This window comes from Capsicum annuum, chromosome 2 (assembly GCF_002878395.1).
Source record: "Capsicum annuum cultivar UCD-10X-F1 chromosome 2, UCD10Xv1.1, whole genome shotgun sequence".
Lineage (NCBI taxonomy): Eukaryota > Viridiplantae > Streptophyta > Magnoliopsida > Solanales > Solanaceae > Capsicum > Capsicum annuum.
The window spans coordinates 137,330,198-137,350,674 of NC_061112.1; the positions used below are offsets into that span (position 1 = coordinate 137,330,198).

The 20,477-nt window shown below is 33.7% G+C and overlaps 2 protein-coding genes across 2 annotated transcripts; both read left to right on the forward strand.

Annotated features, from left to right (window-relative positions):
• Positions 1-220: 220 nt before the first annotated feature.
• On the forward strand, positions 221-9,255 carry LOC107859789. The gene is made up of 14 exons (XM_016704897.2): positions 221-483; positions 579-663; positions 810-920; positions 1,160-1,257; positions 1,373-1,456; positions 1,863-1,999; positions 5,054-5,126; positions 5,214-5,259; positions 6,300-6,409; positions 6,632-6,739; positions 6,839-6,898; positions 7,207-7,268; positions 7,369-7,681; positions 8,205-9,255. Exons 1-14 carry the CDS (start codon positions 412-414, stop codon positions 9,027-9,029), a joined length of 2,184 nt encoding a protein of 727 aa, XP_016560383.2. The 5' UTR covers positions 221-411; the 3' UTR covers positions 9,030-9,255.
• A 5,442-nt stretch (positions 9,256-14,697) lies between these two features.
• LOC107859792 (G2/mitotic-specific cyclin-2) lies at positions 14,698-18,529 on the forward strand. Its single transcript, XM_016704899.2, has 11 exons — positions 14,698-15,018; positions 15,096-15,237; positions 15,359-15,415; positions 15,798-15,843; positions 15,943-16,098; positions 16,238-16,360; positions 17,100-17,189; positions 17,304-17,525; positions 17,619-17,717; positions 17,860-18,038; positions 18,135-18,529. The coding sequence occupies exons 1-11, from the start codon at positions 14,964-14,966 to the stop codon at positions 18,277-18,279; spliced, it is 1,314 nt and encodes a 437-aa protein (XP_016560385.1). The 5' UTR covers positions 14,698-14,963; the 3' UTR covers positions 18,280-18,529.
• The last annotated feature ends 1,948 nt before the right edge of the window (positions 18,530-20,477 follow it).

The window sequence follows — 20,477 nt, forward strand, 5'->3', positions numbered from 1 at the left end:
ATATCTAATACTGAATGGTATTAATATCTTGTACGAAACTCAATACTGAAATGTTGAAATTTTACACCAAATGCTGAATACCAATAACCAAAATTTTGATTCGGTAATTCAGTTTTCGACATTTTATGCTCAGTTTGGGTATATACGTACCATTTTATTAACGATAAGATATATTTATTCAAAATATGAGTATATATACGCATAGTTCCACGATATATTTGTCATTTTCCGTTAAAAAAGTTAAGGCTCTCAAAAGATGCGTTCTTGCCATTAACCCAAACTTTCTTTTTATTGCAAAGTCGCAAACGTTGGTCCTTTTGTTGTTGTTGGCATCGGCCTTCAAAAAGAGCCAAAGAGGAGCCCTTTTCTTGATCCCGCTTTAACAATGCTTCTATAAATTTTATAAAATTAATGGCGGCGCTAGCTCAACAAACCAAAGCCAATTACTTGCTTTCGCGCTTCAAAGCCTTTCTTGCCTTTCAGGTAACTAAGTTAATTAGCTCGTTGCAGGCCAATGTTATTTCGTTCAGGCAAATTGTCGAACAGTTTATAGTAGTAACATTTTTGTACAATTTCAGAAATTTAATCACAACACGTCTTCTAAAGCGAGAACTCGGAAACAGCATTCTGCTAATATGGGTTCTGGCTCTGTAGTTGAGACTGGTAAGCACTCATTCTTATGAGCTGTTTGTTAAACGTGCCCTGTTAAGTGATCCATTGCGTTAGGAGTGGCGATGGTTTGCAAGTAAGGTGAATGCTGGTTTATGTGATTAGGAGTAACGCTATGATTTGTGGTGATGATGATGCAGGTGAAATTGACTTCTCAAAATGGAGGAAACTTTACTCGGGAGAGTTTGGGATACGTAGCTCCATGATACCAAAATCTGCGTCGATTGTTCTGAAGGTTCTTCAAAGTGGAGGTGATACTTATTGTTTCAAATGATGCGTAGTTATTTGACCGGATTTCTCGGTTGAAGATAGTTACTATATAAAGAGCCACACGATAAGATACTAGCTTAATCATATTTTTCCTTGGTTGAAGTGGCTCGAGGATAAAATTTTGACCCTTGTCATGACATTACTTAGTTTGCATGTGTGTTCATATTCAGATATCTCACTGCGTGAAGGTTAGCCTTTGACAAAAAGTTGCAATATGCAGGGTTTGATGCTTACTTGGTTGGTGGATGTGTCAGAGATCTAATTCTCAGTAGAATACCAAAAGATTTTGATGTAATCACAACTGCAACGTTTCCGCAGGTCCGAGATACATTCGAATAGTATCCTAACAACGAGCCAGTCATGTTTGGTTTCAGCTACTGCCTACTCGCCCCCATGATTTGATATTTATGTCTGTGTGTTCTATTTGTCATAGATAAAAAGGCGTTTTCATCGTGCAATAGTTGTTGGACGACGGTTTCCAATATGTAGAGTACATGTCAATGGTTCTATTGTGGAGGTAGGTGCTATAGGTCTGTTGCACATTCTATACTTATATGTTTGTGCATGAGCATGCTCTATCTCACTTTTGTATACTTATCTTTTTGTTATACGTAGGTACTTGCTGTAAAATGAAAATCATTAAAGTGACTTGAGAAGTGAGAAGTGATGTAGTCTTACTATTCAATTTTTTTTCTTTTTTAAGTTTATCATTTTGATCAAAACTATAGTCCAGTGGTTAAGAAAAGGAGAACACTCATTGAATAACTTCCATTGGTGATGAGTGCTGACCTCCCTTTGAATTTATATTGGATAGACAACAGATGTGAAATCTTTTTCTCCTAGATGGCCTAGATATGTTGGTTATGATCTTTCACAAACTATACATATTTAATTAGTGAAGAATTCGGGTTTCCATCTCTCAGGTATCAAGTTTTGGTACTGCAGCAAAAGAAACCGGAAAAAGAGAGAAACATTTTGTTCCTAAAATGCCAAAGGAATTTCATCAGAAGGATTTCATTATCTGGAAGGATTCAATGCGCCGAGACTTCACTGTTAACAGGTATCTCTTTACTTTTTGTTCCTTTTAGAAAATGGAGCTAAATCTAATTTCTATTCTATAAATTATTCCCTGGGAAAGGGAGGATCTGGAAGGCTTTGTAGGCTGTTATTCTACTGCTGGACTCAAGTTTGTTTTGGTTTTCAATGTCTGGTCTCCTTCCTATTACTACCACCAACTCAAAATGAATATCTATGTAGGCAGCCAAAGCCCAAAGAAAGGGCCAAATTGTTGTTTTAATCACACATTTACATTTTTTTGAGTAATTGTGTTGATCTATGCTCAGAAATAATGGAAAAGATAATAATTGCAGAACGGTAGGAGATAGTGGGCAAAGGTCTTGACAGAAAAATGGAGGAATGCAGTGCGGCATAGAGGTGGCAGTCATGTAGATGTAGGTTCTATGCTGTGCACTGCACCACTGCCATACTTGATTTCCCCATGTTGTGGTCCTCAGTTAATATCTAGAAACCTAATATGGTGCTTATTTGCAATGTTGAATCATAACCTTCATTAGTAACGGAATAAAAGCGATAAGTTTACTAATCCGGTGGTAGTGCAACAATGTCCTTATGTTTTCTATCTTGTGGAGAGGTGGTGTTACAATGTCTCGTGTTTGATTCCCTACTGGGGTCCTGATGACATCATAAATGCACCTGAACCTACTTTTGGATGAATCATCAAGCTTTGTCAACATCCTTTTCGATCAGAAAGTGGTTGAGAAAGAAAAACATTGCCTTGTGTAGAGCTCCAACTAAGAAGTTGGAAGTTACTATTGGACACTCCAAGGTGGGAAGTAGAAGTATGAGAAATTGAGGCCTAATAACTGGCTTCATTATAGGTGTAGCTAGGCAAATTGTTGCATAAGGTCTTGTAGCTTTACAAGATCACTGGTTCACCTGATTCTATCAGTTTGATCTTATCATTTAGAATATGTCGCAGTAAAAAAGATGATGGAACTGAAAATAGCCTTAGTCGGCGTTGTTCTAAAGCAAGTATGTTGTTGATCTGGTTTTTATTTTGGAAACCAATGTGTTTATGCGTTTTGTTTTGTGAAAAATTTGCATTGTACAAAAAAGCTAAAAAAAAATTAATATACTCCCTTCGTTTAAAAAAGAATGACCTATTTTGACTTAGCACAAAGTTTAAGAAAATAAAGAAGATTTTTGAATCTTGTAGCCTTAAATTAAAGTTGTGTTAAATGTACCAAAATGCTCTTTAATCTTGTGGTCCAAAATATGGCATGTGGAAAGTTGAAATTAAAGTGTGCCAAAAAAGGAAATGGGTCATTCTTTTTGAAACGGACTAAAAAGGAAAGTAGGTCATTCTTTTTTAAACGGAGGGAGTATCAAAATTGCCAAAAATCTTTATTTGCTATTAAGTGTATTTTTGAACGGCCAAAATAATTTAGAATGGAACGGTTTTCAAAAAACAAAATATGTTGCTAGGAAAAAAGGGCTACATTCTTATCGGAAAGCTGTGGAGGTTGTTGTTGGAAAATTGTTTTGGTTTCCAGGACTGATTAGAACCCCTCCGTATGTCCTTATCCTGATTGAACTATTGTGGATCAATATTATTGGGGATATTATTCGCATGTTAATAATTGTCTCTTGAAGAGCCTCTCCAGTCTCTTCCAAATCACATGAAAGCATGGAAAACAGTTTTGTTTGTAAAATGCAAAATTGACATAAAATTACTCAAAATGTTGTTTTAGCTATCACTTGCCTCAAATGAGTTCTGTGTGCCCTTCCAAAGGAGTTTAAAGGTATTGACTACTACACTAATTGGCTCAACGCTTTAGGTTGAATGCATTAATTGTTTTACGTGGTATTAGATCCAATCTTTGGTTCGCCATTTCTGACAGTTGGAAGTTCGCATGAAGTTCTCCTGTGGGCCCAAGTTCAAGTTAAATGTGTGGGAGGATGAGTTGTGTATCACTATTTGAGGACTTCCAAGAGGTTTATGATGTTTTAAATATTTTGTCAGTAATTCTTGTTGTATAGGTTTATGAGATTCAATTAAATAATACTTAAAAGAGAAGGGTAAAATAATTTTCCTTTCTAGTTCACACATTGCCTTAAAAGTTTTGGTTTGATTCTCAACTTCTTTGACAAAAACAATTACCTGTCCAACTCTATGAATTATCGCCGTCCCTCTTAAGTGCCTCTTCATAAGTCTTTACTTTATGGACCTCCTCAATTATTGTTACCTCTTATCTGTTAGTGATATGTCAATTGGCAATGTAATATAAGAGCATTCTACCAATTTGGATAGCTTAGTCAGAAACAATCTGTTTGGTCTTTGTGTGACCCCACTTAATGGAAGAGAGTCCACCATCTATGTTAGTAGATAAAATAGTGATATCAGTTTTTTATACGAGTATCCTGGGAAGAATTGATTTTGCCTTAGGCTTATTATTTAATTTATTATTTACAAAGCTATCAATGACATGACATAACAAGTCTTGTCCTCATATACCATATTGTAGCAACAACAACAACAAACCCAGTATATTTCCACATAGTGGGATCTGGGGAGGGTAGAATGTATGCAGTCCATACCACTATCTCCGAAAAAGTAGAGATATACCATATTGTGGGATGGTGGAAAATGCCCTTTCTTAGTTCTGTAGACACAGTTATCATAGTAGATGACATTGGCGAAATTGCAGTCTTAGATGTCCCATCCTCTGGTGGTAAGAGCATAGCACATGATGTGTGGGTTAGGCACAAATCACGGGTTCAAACCTCGCCATGGACAAAAGTATGGTATTTAAGTGGAGAAGGGTAGTGGGGCGGGCCACTATCCTTTGGGGGGGGGGGGGGGGGGGGGTCTTGATAATAAAAAAAGTTTACAGTCTATACATGCTTCCTCTGCAGTTTAAAAGTATATCTTTTTTCTTGTTTTGTGGTGGATCTCTTAATTTTTTGAATATGTGGTGCTAGTTGACTCATTTTGTGTGTTTGTTAACTCTTTTTTGTGTTTGTAAAATTGTGGAAACAGTTTATTGTGGTGTTGGTTAACTTTTTTTTCGTGTTTGTAAAATTGTTGAAACAGTTTATTTTTTGATCCATCCGTGAATACAATCTATGATTATGCCAATGCAATGGTGGACTTAAAATCCTTACAGGTGAAATTCTTTTACTTCAAATATGTGAAGGTCCAATCATTTTGATGTGCTTTGGAATTTACAAAATCTTTTGTCATATTTATGCAGTTAAGGACTTTGAAGCCCGCACACTTGTCATTTAAAGAGGATTGTGGTAGGTGCAACTGTCTTAGAGATTTGCCTTGCCTTGAGGATTAGAACTATATTTCGCGCATTATACATTGATATTGATCCTGTAGTTTTTTGTTTATACAGTCGGCCTCAACTAGTTTGAGATTGAGTTTAGTTGTATCGTTCTTGATGATAAGAAAGAAGTGACATTGTAACCAAGGATATTGTTGAATTTAAAAAGAAGGTTATTATTGGAAACAGATTGTTAATACTTGTTTTAGATTGTACATGTGTGTCCTGTTTTTAATATAATAAATCAAATGTCTGACCAAAAATAGATGTGCCCTAAATAATTTAATAATTATTATTCATTGTTTTACAAATCTTTGTTAACAGTTCCTGCACAACTTGTTTGTGAAGAAAAGGATCACTCTGTATTAGATCTTTAATGCCGGATTGTATTTTTAAGTAATATATGGTGGATGGATCATTCTTGTCGAAATTCACCTCACCGAAGGATTGAGGAACTTGGATATTTGGAATGGGGCTTGTTGTTTCATCAGAGAGGAAGGTTGGCTTTGGTGCTTGTGCCACTTTGTTGGGGAGAGGAAGAATGCTAGTAGCATGCTGGTGAAAAGGGCGGAGTTGTGCGTGAAGATGCGGGCAATAATGCTCCCTGGGTGGATTGCTAGTGTGCTTGTGGATTCGGGGTGGTGAATCTGCCATTAGGCATAAACTTGGAAGTAGCACGATGAGTTGAAGAGTTTGGTGAAAGGTTTTGATGGAAAACGTCATATTCTTCATTCCATCACTTATAAAAAAATACTGTATGTACATTAAAAACACTATCCCATCGACTATATCTGTCTATTGTGAACCAACTGAACATCATTCTTTATGTCGAGTGAACGTGAAAATTGTTTTCAAAGGTTTACTAGTAAGAGTATGCATTTCTAAAAGTTGAGGAGGAGGTAGTAGGGCTGTTGAATTGAAAAATAGAAGACGAGTCAGATGAATTTACCCCAATGCGTTCCTTTTCTTAATTTTTGATGCAACTTATCCTGAATTTTCTTTGTCTCTCAGCTAGGATCCTGCGTGGTTTGAGACTGGCTGCTCGCCTCAAGTTGTCCTTATCAGTGGAGATTGAAAGTGCTATGCACAAACTCTCATTGTCCATAATGAAATTGGACAAGGTATGAACAAATTCGAAAAACCATTGTTAACTTATTTAATTACTCCCGTTTGTTCTTTTAACCTTCCTATTCTTTAGCTTTCTCTATGCTATTATACCTTCTTCTCATTGCTTGACATTCCTGACACTAAAAAGGTTCCTAACCACAATGGAATCTTTCTATTTAACTGCTTCTTGGTTTTTAATATTTTTTTCTGCATGGCCTTAATTTTTTCTTACGCAGTCTAGACTAATGATGGAAGTCAACTATATGCTGTCTTATGGAGCTGCAGAGCCTTCTCTTTCTTTACTTCAGAGATACAACATCCTTGGAATGCTTCTACCATTTCATGTATGTCATATTGTTTCATTTCATTTTGGTATGATGTGAGTTTCGTGATTTTTTGGTTCAGGACAGTAGCTTATACTCGAGTAAATGTGTCATTTACAGGCAGCACACCTTGCTCAACAGTCTGACAAACAGTTGAGTGAAAGTTCTGATATGCTGATGGTATATCTTCCTGTCTTGTATTGGTTTTTACTCCATAAATTTGTACAATTCCTTCTATATACTTTGTCACGTATTTGATGTCAGCTCTTCCTATGTTTGTCTACATATTTTCTCTAGACTTCTTGCTTCCATGCATCCTCCTGAAATCTAGCTCCCCCCACCCCCACCCCACCCCAACCCCAACCCCACACATACGAGCACATGTACACACTTATGCCTGGCATATTTGTCTTTTCGCCTTATGCATGTTTTCTTGAGTTTTCAACAGTGTTTCACGCATTAAATTTATTGGTCTGAACATTCTGCAGAAACTATTTTCCAGTATGGATCAATTAGTCACCTGTGGTCGACCTGCTCATGATAGTTTGTGGTAAGTTGATTTAAATTTATTGAGCTAGTGTTGAGAAATTGGCTTCTAGTGGCTAGGATACTTGATGATATTTTTCCTTTTGATTGATGTATTTGGGCAGGGTTGCACTCTTGGCATTTCATCTAGCACTAATAACTAATCCGCAAGAGGCATATGTCGTCTTGACTTTTGCTTCTTTGTTGTACCATGGAAATTGGAAGGAAGGTGTTAAATTTGCTAGAAGACACTCTGATGCTGCATCTATTTATGCACCTGAAATGTCAGATTCTCAGGACTCCATATCAGATGATGAGCTTGTGGAAAGAGTTACAGAGCTGGCAGTGCTAGTGCAAAATTCTCTAGACATTTTGACTGATAAGGACAGCCTCCAGGAAGCAATGTCCAGGTTCCCAGGTTCCCCATGCTCTGGTTTGGTACGTAAACCTACTTCAGCTTCTAGATCTAGTTTGAGGAAACTGTTAACTCGTACGGCTGTTTTTTTTTTAACTTTATTGAACACCCAATATATTTGTTCTGTACCCTTGTCACGCTTTGGAGTAATACTGGACTAATGTGAAAAATAGTATATGTCCATTTGAATGCCAACTTTTTCACCTGTGAATCAAATTCATCATTTTTCATCCGAAAGTGGGCACTGATTTAGTCATTTTTCTCTGAATAATACTGGAATATTTATTTAGCTAAGGTCTCATTATATTCATCGGGAAATATCACTTCAGCTTTTACATTTTAGAGATGGTGATTTAGCAGAAGCTCCTGCCTCTGCCAACCTATTTTGTCATGATTCTTCTTTTTGCTCTGAATAAAGTAAAACAACAAGCAGTGTTCAAAAATTGTCAATTTCTTATGGTGTTCATCGTTTTTAAAGCCTGCAGTGGTGATTGCTCTATTGTTGTAGACATTGATCGACTATTTTATGAGATATTTTATATTCAGGTGTTTGTATCAAAGAACATGAGGAAGGGCGTTGCAGTAATTTTTGACGTTCTGATAGAAGATGTTAGATCTCTCCAAACCAGTAGGAATACTTTTGAGATAGATTATACTCTGCTTGGGAAAGGACAAACGCGTGAGACTAGGTTCGTTCTTGGTAGAGTCATCCTTGATACTATAGCTCCTGGGGTCATTCCGGGTAGTGAAGTGATCAAACATACCTTGGTTAAAATTGGTGAAAATGTGGAGTTAAAGAAAAGGAAATTCATGTGTGAAGATGATAATCAACCGAATGTGGAGTTCAAGAAAAAGAAGTTCGTGTGTGAAGCTGATAATCAGCCCAATGCAAGTTCTGAAATTAAGCATAATAAAGCTGAGAAGCGGAAGTCGGTTATTGGCAAGCAATCGAAGGAGAAGGCTGTTGAGAAGCATGATATAGAATCTCTTAGTCAGAAACTGGATAACGGGGATGCTGTATCTAAGAAGAAAACTAAGGGTGAGAATGGTGCATTGCCGCAGAATGGAACAAGAATGGCTCTTGAAAGGGTAAAGCATCAAGGGCCGCACCACAAAAAAGGGCAAAAGGTAGGCAATAAGTGTCAGCAGACTTCAGTAAACCATTTGAAGCCTTTATGCAATGTTGACAATGGTGTGACTACCAAGCATCACGATTCAAAAGAGAAGCGTGATTCCTCACAAGAACAGAACGAGGAAAAGAGTGAGTCCTTACATAGCAGAAAACGGGATTTGCAAGGGGGTAAGTTAGCTGATGAGAAGAGTAAACCAAAAGCAGAAAAACGAACACTTTCAGATCTTTTCAGGAGGTGAGTTTAACTTTGTATCATGTAAAATTATATCTTCATCAAAAAGGAGTAATAGAAGAACCCACAGGTGTGTCTTACCTTGTTTCATCCCTTTTTACCAGAGGAGTATCTAGATCTCATGTACATGGCAATAGATAGTGTTAATGCCTAAGGGGTCGCAATTGCCATTTTTTGACATAGTAATTATTTAACAAATTGTAGGCTTCAATTTTGGTACTAGTTCATTTTCATCTTTGAAGTACCTTTTCTCGTCTTCTCGTCATTCATTTTAAGCGTAAACTGAAGTCACTTTCGTGAAGATACACACACTCTTTCTGTCCCAAAATTTTATTTTGAGAATCAAATAAATTTTAAAAAATAGATGTTGATACTCTTGGCCTTGACTATATAACGTGTCATCTTGTTTCCATGCCATTTAATTGCATGGTTTGCCCGTCAAATAAGTCGGTCCTTAATTTTTGCCCTTAGAAATTGAACTTATGCTCATCTTGTTTCATGCCATTTAATTGCATGGTTTGCCCGTTAAATACGCCGGCCCTTAATTTTTGCCCTTAGAAATTAAACTTATGCCAAATGGGGTATAACTTGTGGGATATTATAATGTAAAAATATAAACTACGTTCTGGGAAGAATGTATTTTCCTTGAAAGGCAAAAATTGAATACCAAAACAAATAGGGATAAAAGTGCAAATGACCCTATGTGTGCAGCATCTAAAATTCGTAATATGGAACTAGTTAGCTTATAGTTGCAAAGAGAGTACTGAACGAAAGAACTAGTTGTACGAAGATAATACAAACAACAAAATGTGAAGAAGTAGAATAAATGTGCACGTGCCTTTAACAGATTACCAATTGCTCACATGGTCCTTACTCCTCAGTACTCCCAGACTGTGTCAGAACCTGTTCCAAACTATTTCAAATTTCCAATGTAGCAATAATTCTCTGAGAAAATCATTCTTAAGAATTTTATACTTATTAGTGTATATACAAGGACAGTTGGATGAAAAGGGAAGGGGAAAAGTAGAGTTGAGAAAATGAAAAGGATTCACACTTAAGTGAAAATAATGAAAAGGAATTACGGTGGATTGGTAACAACTAATTCATTCTTAATTAGAGATTCTGAGTATAACACCTCAACTTAGGAAAAAGTCCCACATTGACAAAACACTGGAGGGATGCTGGGTATAAAAGTAAGAAAGTCTTACTCCCTAGTGACGCGTTTTAAAGTCGTGCGGGCTTAGGCTCAGAGCGGACAATATCACTAGTGAATTGGGGAGTTACAAGGGTGTTTCGGGGGTCTTTGTGGTTCGGGATACCCGTCGCGACCAGAGCCCCGGCTCAGATCGTGACACCGAGCTTGAGCTTTGAGTATGAAATTGAATTTCTAAGTGAATATCAAATGCCGGATGGAAAAAAGGGGATGTTTCTCCATTCTCTTGTATAAATCATTTTACTAATTACTTTAATTCAACCTTGCAAAGGAGATGCACTTTTAAATTTGACATGATATTATAAATATGTCAGAACATGCCTGCTACACTAATAATGTGCACACATATAAGACAATAAATATAGTAGTAAATTTCAAAAATCACTTTGCAGACCAAAAGGAACACACTGATTTTGCAAGAGGATTTTAAATTGATATAGTCAAAGCTTTCCGTTTGTGAATGTTCGTGTTTGTGCTCATAAACCCTTATAGTACGATTTATTTTAATTGTCGGTTTATTAAAAATAATTGTCATTTTAAATAATCAATATATAATTTTGGGTAATGAACACAAAGTTGAATGACCATCCAAAAAGTAATGTCATAAACCTTGCCTTAAAATACTCGTTTATCAAATTTGAATTTTATGTTCTCTTTACTTTTAAATCAATATACTCCTTCGATTTATTTTTACTTATTCAATATTTTAAAAATTGATTTTTCACTATAATTATTATTTTTTTATTTACCTTCAACATTAATTACTTATTTCCCAAATCATTTTTGAAGACCTAAGACTGTAGATCAAATAATATGGACAGTGTGATAAAAATAATTTTATTAATCATCGTTTTTAAGGGGGCATTCGCAAAATTCAAAATGGGTAAGTAAAAGCGAATGGGGAGTAAATTAAAACCGTTTGGATTTCGAATTAAGAATTGGTAAGCTAGTATTTGTAAATTCTGGCAATTTATAGTGCATCTACTTCGTTGGTTTTTCAATTAATGCTTAACAACTCAAATTTGTTTGTCCTGGTTACTATTTAGAGATTCAAATGGTATTTGTTTGACGGTAACTTTTTCAAATACTTTCTAAATAACTTGGATTGTTCATTATTGTATTTTTATGTAATTTTTAAATATATAACTTTTATTTTAAAAAGAAATGTCAAAATTTACACCAACATTAGTGAGTTTGACCCTCATACATTGAATCTAGTTAAACATATTGAAATTCGGGGAGTATTAATTAATGCATTCCTTTTTTAATTTCAATCTTCTATTTAACTTCATGATAATAAACTATAAGCGTGAACTCATATTTCTAAACTGTAATTATGTTAACTATTTTTTTTTTTTTTGCGTGTGTGATTTAATCTACTTTCAAAATCAAATATTGTGTGCGTACACATAAACAAGTTATCTATTTTATTTCAATCAAATTTATAGAAAATAATATCTTTAATAGTTGTGAAAACTTAAATAAATTCACTAGTATAGTTAATAAACGAGTACAAGCCAACTTTAATAGTGCTTAAGTAATCAAGTCAATGTGCTTGCCTTTAGTAAATGTGATAATTAACCTGACACTATTTAACGTTGTGGTGGTTTAACAATTGGAGTGAGTTGTCACATTTAATAAAGTTAATACTATAAGTTATGAATCCTATTGTCATAAATTTTAACAGATAGCTTTACAGGTCCCTGGAAGTTCCTTAGGAAATATTTTCCACTGGGTTCTTCAATTTTAAATGTTTACATCAAGCATAGTTGAGTTAATGTGTGTATTCATGTCCTCTTAAAATTCTAGATATCGTATCAAGAAATTCATTATATACATATAATTCATGATTCAAGTCGTATTTTACTTACGTAATTAATCCAATGTCGTAAATAGTTATATGATAGGTTTGTCTCATTTTAATGTTACAAGAGTCATTCATTTCCGGATTACCTATAATACATAATCAAAAATGAAGACGAAATGCATATACAACTCCTTGAACTTGTTCATTTTTTCCATTTAGACATGACCTCCACTAGAGGTGTAACCTATTGAACACTTGATCCTAGTTAAAAATGTGTTTATTGAACACATATTTGACAAGTTTAAACAAGTTAAGAGTGAGTGAAATTCACTCGCTAGTGACGTGGCAAATATTACTAATAAGAAAATAACACATCAGCTAAGGAAAAAAAAATAAATAAACAATCGGAAATAAGGAAACAAGGAATGAATAAAGTGTGAATCATTAATTATGTACGAACAATTATGATTAGCTAATTAACCAATCATAAGTAACAAGCACACCTTCAATTAAGTTAATATGCTTGTTCTACTAATAAGCCGTTTGTTACATAATCCATCCAATGCGGTAATATTTGTACGTAGGGTTGTCTAATTTTAAAGTTACATGAGTTTATATCACGTTATCACAAATTTCTACGTAACATATATACTATTATATATAGTCAAGATTGAAATTACAAATACATTTTGATGAATCATTAATTATATGCGAGTAACAAAGATAAGTTAATTAACCAATCATAAGCAACAAACACACTTTCAACTCCGTTAATGCGTTTGTCTTTAGTAAGTCGTTTGTTGTGTAATCATCAAATGTCGAAATACAATTGAACGATAGGATTATCTTCCCTAGAACTTACTATAAATACATCTCGATAAATCACAAATACATTAGCTAGGAATAAACAACAAAAATTAGCTAATAAACCAATCAAACATTTTCAATACAGTTATTGCACTTGTTTGTTAAGTTTTTTGTTGTGTAACCATCAAATGTTATAATAGTTGTATAATAGAGTTGTCCCATCTATAAGTAATTCTGAATTTATAATCACGTTGTCATAAAATTATAGATATAGTATCAAGAACTTCATTATATACATAACAAGCAAGATTCAAGTTACTGCACTTGTTTTATGTATGTGGTCTAGCTAATCTCGTAGTAGTTATATGTTAGGGTTATAAATTTTAATGTCACATGAGTTTATAATCATATAACTACATTTTAATGTCATACATATCTAGATAACCTATAACACATAATCAAGATTGAACTTCCAAATATATTTCAACGAATCATTAATTACGTACGAACAACAAAGATTAGCTAATTAACTGATCGTAAGGAACATGCACGCCTTCAATTACATCAATGCGTTTATCTTTAGTAAGTCGTTTGTTGTACAATCATCAAATGTCGTAATATAATTGTTCGATAGGATTATCTCATTTAGAACTTACTATAAATTTATAACCGCACTATCATAAATTTCTAGATAACGTAGTGCATATAACTAAAGCTGAAATTACAAATACATCTCAATGAATCATTATTTATGTATGAACAACAAAGATTAACTAATTAACCAAAAATAAGTATTAATAAGCACACTCTCAATTTAGTGCCCCTGTCTTGCTACGTAATCATCAAATATCTTGTATGATAGGGTTATCTCATCTATAAGTAATTCTGATTTTATAATCACATTTTCATATATTTCTGGAATAACGTATCACGCAGATTCATCGTTTATAATCACTTTTTCATAAATTTCTAGATAACACAAATCCATGTCAACCAATCAGACGACTCTCAACCAACACTAAAACATAGACACATGAAGGAAAAAGATGGTAGTCATTTCACAAAAAAAAAATTTTAGTGCATTAGTTCACATCTTGGCACATTCTAGTACTACTACTAATACTAAAAAAAAATAAAAAAATTACATAAATAAACATCATAACTTTCAAAATTTCTAAAAATCCCCCCAGTTCTGAAAAACTACATAAATCCCAACATTTCATATTTGAGACCATTTCTGAGATACAAGTTAACCCGACATGTATCTAATATATGATACAAGTTAATCACATTAGATACATGTATCAGTAGTATGTATCTAATGTGATTAACTTGTATCATCAGAGGTTAAATGTTGAGAATTTTGGAGATTTTAAAAAATATTGAGATTTTTGATAATTAAGAGTAAACATGTCGGTATATATATAAAATTTCCAAAAAAAAAAAAAAAAAAGAAAAACCCACAAAAAGTTTCATCATTCATGAAACTACTAGAGGAGCCAAAAATAAGTGGAGCCCTACTCCCACAAAGCCCAAAAGTGGGCAAGAGCGTACAGCATATGAGTTATGACCTGTATTCTATGGGTCTACTAAAAGTGCAAACCCCCAAAACTTAGATTATTATTAAATGACTTCAACATTTAATTATTTTAATTAAAGTACGGTAAGTTAATTAGGATAATACTATAACTATACTTACTAAAATTACACTATGTTAGTTTCTTACACTTAATTTGAAAGCAACGTCTACTTAGTGTCATGACAAATCAGCATTTTGGTGACCGTTAGTTACCTAGTTGGTCTGTAAAGAAGTCATGCTTAATATCCAACGGCTCCCTTTTTTATTTTTATTTTTATTTTAACTAGCCGTTTCATTTGAATAAAGAGAGAGATTGAGTGTATCTGATTTTTGTGTGTTATTTTTTCATTATATATATTTTTAACCAGACAAATACCCATCATTTTCTCACATTACCCCCATTTCTCCTCCTTTTCATTTGTTCTATATAATCAAGATTCAATCTTGGGAGCTTTTACTTTATTGGGTAACCGAAAAGATTCATTTTTTCTTTTCCATTCTTGATTTGGGTTTTTGCTGTAATCAAGAATAAGAAATGGCTATCACTGATGAGAACAAATCTACCATGATCAAGAACTCAAATGGTCAAGGTATAGAATTTGGTTTAGATTTGTTTTTGTGTAAAAAGAGTACTTGTTTTTTGAGTTTTTTCTTTTTCATTGTTTAGTTAAAGGTAAGGGTGATATGGGCACCAGAAAGTTTGGTGGAGTGGAAACAAGAACCAACAGAAGGGTTTTGGGCACGATTAATCAGAATTTGGTTGGTGGTAATGGATATCCTTGTGTTGTTAACAAGAGAGGCTTATCTGAGTAATCTCCCTCTTCAATCTTTTTGATTTTAAATTGTTTTGATTAGTTTATGATTTTAGTCTTGTATCATTTCGTTGTTACTAGTGTTCTTTGGCTCATTTGGTGATTTTCTTGCTCTCAGTGCTAACGGAATCGCCGGCAAGAATCTTCCTGTTCGTGCTCATCGACCCATCACCAGGTTAGACATTCTGATTTTGAATTGAAGCGGAGTTTAAAGAATTAAAGAAAACTTTTGAATCGTGTAGGCTGATAAATGTATGTGTAAAAAGTTAGAATTAAGGAGTTGCCAAAAAAAAGAGAAGATATCCTTAGTAGTTTACTCTTTTTTGTTTGTTGAACATAGAAGTAGTTTGTCCAACTATAGTATCAGATTTTGGTTTGTCTGTACATATCTCTTAGGTAATAATAAGTCTTTTATTTACCAAAAAAAGAGTTGCCAAAAAAGAAAGAAGATTCCTTTTTAAGCAGATGTTGAAGTGTTGTTCCATCTTTGTTTTGCTTATTTTGAATTTGATGTTCAATACACTGATATGTAAATATAACTTAATTTGTCAATGAAGGGGTTTTGCTGCCCAAGTTGCTAACTCCCAGCAACGTTGCACAGAGGTACATACAAGATTTTCGTTCTTATATAGAATAATAATGAAATTAGATTTTATCGTCATCGATGACTCAGATATAATAATCTTTGATTTTTTTGAGCAGGAGAACAAGAAACCAAAGATAGCAACTGAAACATTCAGTGTATGGGAGGATATCCCTCTCACAGATGTGGAGGAAAATGAAGCAGCCAAAGATCAGCCTGTCCCTATGTCACTGGAAAAAACTGAAACTGTCGTGTCAGATGACAAGGATCAAATGGTAACAAAAACAAATCTTGTCCGAAAACTTCAATTATCAATGCTAGTATAGTAATTAAGCACATCGCGAATATGTTTTAATTAGTGAAAGCTGGAAATCATGCAGCCAAATTAATTTAACGACATTGTAAATGTTTCAGGAGGTAGAAATGGAGGATATATTTTCGGAGGATGTGATAGATATCGATGGTGCCGATGCAAAGAACCCATTTGCAGCTGTTGAGTATGTGGACGATTTGTTTGCTAACTACAGAAAAATGGAGGTGAGTTTAATTAGCTCAGTAACTTGCTAGTTGCAGTTGCATAAATCCTTAAATGTATATGATTAGCTGTTTAATTAAAATGTTTACAGCTTTGTTGTGATGTGAGTTTCAATTGTTAGTAAGGTTATGATGATACATTTTGAATGCCCATCATATGTTTAAGGTCTTTTCAAAAAAATCATTAGTTGGATCCAACATATCACACTTTTTTCCACTGTTTATACAACTTTACTAGGGTAATCCTACAGTTGCTTTTTAGTGATTTCAAATGGTGCATCATTTGTGTTTAATGATTTAAGATTCAAAAAAACCATGTTACTTGACTTGTCAAGAACAGTGCCTACTTATCCTGTAGAGCTAAAAGTGCACTTTAGGCATCAGTAGTTCTTGAACTCACTAAAAAGATTTTGGAAATGTGAAAAAAGGCTTATTTGAAAGATGTAAATGGAAGACGGAAAGCGTTCTTCAACATCTATAATGGAACCTCTTTAAATACTGTGTGCAGATACAAAACATTTTCAGTGTGTCAACCAGATAAATTTTGTTTTCTGGGCATGTCTAATGCCAACATAAATTTAACGATACTATGTTAGTACTGAGTATACAAAACATTTTCAGTGTGTGTTCTAGAGAAATTTTGTTTTTTTGGGCATGTCCAATACCACAAAAGTTTAACGATATGTTATATGATTAGTAAAATACTGAGTATATAGAATGATCAATCATTGTCAATCTTCAGGTTTATGGTTGTGCTTCCCCAAGCTATATGGCACAACAGGTTGACATCAACGAGAGAATGAGATCTATCCTAATTGACTGGTTAATTGAGGTAGTAAATGTCCCCTCTGCAGTTATTAGCGATGCAGAATTAAGTTACTTGAATAAATTTGTTCATAGTAGTATGGTAGTATGGCAATTCATACATGCTCATTCTGATCAACAGGTGCATCACAAGTTTGAGCTCAGGGAAGAGACGTTGTTCTTGACTGTCAATTTGATAGACCGATTCTTGGAGAAGCAAGCTGTTATTAGAAAGAAGCTGCAGCTTGTTGGTTTGGTTGCGATGCTACTAGCATGCAAATACGAGGAAATTTCTGCTCCATTGGTGGAAGATTTGGTGTTGATTTCGGACAAAGCCTATACAAGGAAGGAGATTCTTGAAATGGTAGATTCTGGTCTCATAATAGCTACCATTAATGTACTTTTGCTCTTAGTTTATTAATAACTAAAGATGGTCTTTTTTTGGCATATCATGCAGGAAAGAGTGATGCTAAACACGCTGCAGTTCAACATGTCGGTTCCAACTGCATATGTTTTTATGAAAAGATATCTTAAGGCTGCTCAATGTGATATGAAGGTTAGTAACTGTTTTTAGCTCCTTGGTTGTGGATTATCAAAATTTAGACGTTGTAGGTTCTGAATATAGCATACTTGTTTTTCCACCTAACGAACACATTATACATAGTATTTCTCCAACTTCTACTCTTGGTTTTAAACAGCTTGAGCTGCTGTCTTTCATGTTGGTTGAGCTTTGCCTTGTGGAATATGAAATGCTCAAGTTTCCGCCATCCTTCCTAGCTGCTGCCGCAATCTATACAGCTCAGAGCACGCTCTATGGCGTCCAGCAATGGAGCAAGACATGCGAGTTGCATACAAGTTACTCGGAAGATCAACTTTTGTGAGTCTACAAACTCTCCATTTTGAGGAATCTTCCGACTTGCTTATTTTATTTAGTAGTAACTCATCTCTTTCTTTTTTTCTCTTGCTGTTTTAGGGAGTGCTCGAGATCGATTGTTGGCTATCACCAGAAGGCAGCAACTGGAAGACTAACAGGAGTACATAGGAAGTACTGCATCTCGAAATTTGGTTATGCAGCAAAGTGTGAGCCTGCCCATTTTCTTGTGCAGACCCAACAATAGAGGAGAGAAGGGGGGGCAGGGCATGTACAGTTATTACTAACTTACAATGCAATTATATTGGGGTAATGGAGAATTATAGGAAAAGTTAACATTAGCAACTATGGTTGCCCCGGGGAATTTCATTATTTCTTTTGAAAGTGTTCATTGTTATTGAACTTATTAACCATGTTCAAGATTTGAACATGCCTGCATTTCAGTTTCAGTTCCATTTTTACAAACAATAAATATTCAAACTTTTCACAATTTTCTCAGGGTGGTTTTTTCTCTCTCTTATTTACTTGTTTTTTTTTTGTTTTTTTTTAATATGCTCTCTCAGAGTTATTTTTCACAGGATATTTTGGGCTGTGTTGGTGTTGGGCAAATGTCACTTGGAACTTTTTGCTTGTTGGAGGATTTGGTATTTTGGTTGAAGGATAAAACAGTAAAAAAGCAAAGGTGACCAAATTGCCAATCAACACTGGCGGCGTGGGGTAAATTAAAAGTCAAAAGTATAATGCCAATTGCCCAAGTAGCTTTCTCGTAAAATATTGTACTCAAGTTGGAATTTAGATGCTTTCTTTTTTTGGTAATATACCACAGAGAGTAGTATCTGCACAAAGTGCTGTATTTACAGAACATCTACCATTAGTAGTATTAGGCGGCAAAGCAGTAATATTAGTAGGCAAACGGACGGATTGGATTGGATTTGAATAGATTAAATATGGATTAAGTAAAAATGATTTGGATTGCAATCCGTTCATATAAATATGGATAAATATGGATTTGATCAAATATGAATTGGGTAAAAATGATTTCAACCCACATTATCTCCTAAAATAAAAAACGTAAAACTTCTATATCATATCAATTTGACTTTTTTTCAGTTTCTTTTTTTTTTAATTTTTTCTTTTTAGTTTTTTTTTCTCTCTTCTATAGTCTCTATTTTTTTTTCTCTCTCTTCTATTTCTACCATTTGCTTCTCTTTCTTTTTTCCTTTTTCGTCTCCTTTTTTCTAGTTTTTTTTTACTTCTTTTTTTTTTGGTTTTATTTTATATTTTATATTTTTTTATTTTCGAAAAACATGATTAAGTCGAGTACAAATTATGTATAATGACTGAGATATCATAACCATTTATAATATTTGTATTCATCATCATTTTTTTTTTCCTTTCTCCTTTTTCATTATTTTTTTCTTTCTGATTTTTTTTGTATTTTTTTCTTCAATTTTTTCTTTATGATTTTTCTCTCTCTTCTATCTCTAACTTCTACCTCTCTTTCTTCTTCTTTTTTCTTTTTTCTTTGTTTTTTGTCTTTGATTTTCTTTATTTTTTTATGATAACGAAAATACCACATATTGGTTTTATATTCGTCCAACATTTATAATTTTTGTAAGTGCACTCAAATGGACTCCACCTAATAAACAGCTTGCAATATTCGTCAAACCAAATATCTTTAGCAGTCGCAAGAAGTACACAAATCAAGGTTTCTACGTACTTCCTGCCTTGCCTTACCTTGAAGTCCTCGCTTCGTGCCTTACTTCTGCTCTAACGAGAACTCTAAGATGAGGGAGTTAGAAGTCGAATTTGAAGTTGGACTTTCCCATATATCGAAGGCTATGTGGATCCTCAGTCATATATGAAATGCAATAAAGATGGACCGAACTTACTTAATACAATTGTATATTTTTATTTGTTTTTTAGACTTCAAGCTCATATTTGTATTTTATAGTTTGCACCGTCATATATATTTTATATAATTCACACTTATATTTTATATAAATTAATACAAATTATATTTTATTGATATAAATTGAACAATACAAATACAAATAATAAATTTATTTGAAATATATAGTATGATACAAATAAATTTAAAGTAAAAAATATGTATAAAATATAAAATGCAATGACAAAAAAAAAATGAGGAAAAGAATATAATAAAAGAAGAAAAATGACAAAAATGACGAACCAAGAATGAAAAAGGTGGAAATGAAAATACAAAAAAAAAAAAGAATGCGAAGAAAAAATAAATAAAATTGAAAAAGAAAAAAATTGTTGAAAAATGAGAAAGAAAAAAAAGTGTAAGAAACGAGTAAAAAATAAGTCAAAAAAAATAAAAAAAATGAAAAAGAAAAAAATAGTAAATTAAAGGAAAAATAAAAGAAAAAAAAAGAGAAATAAAAGATATAAAAAAATAATAATAAAGGGGAGAGACTATAT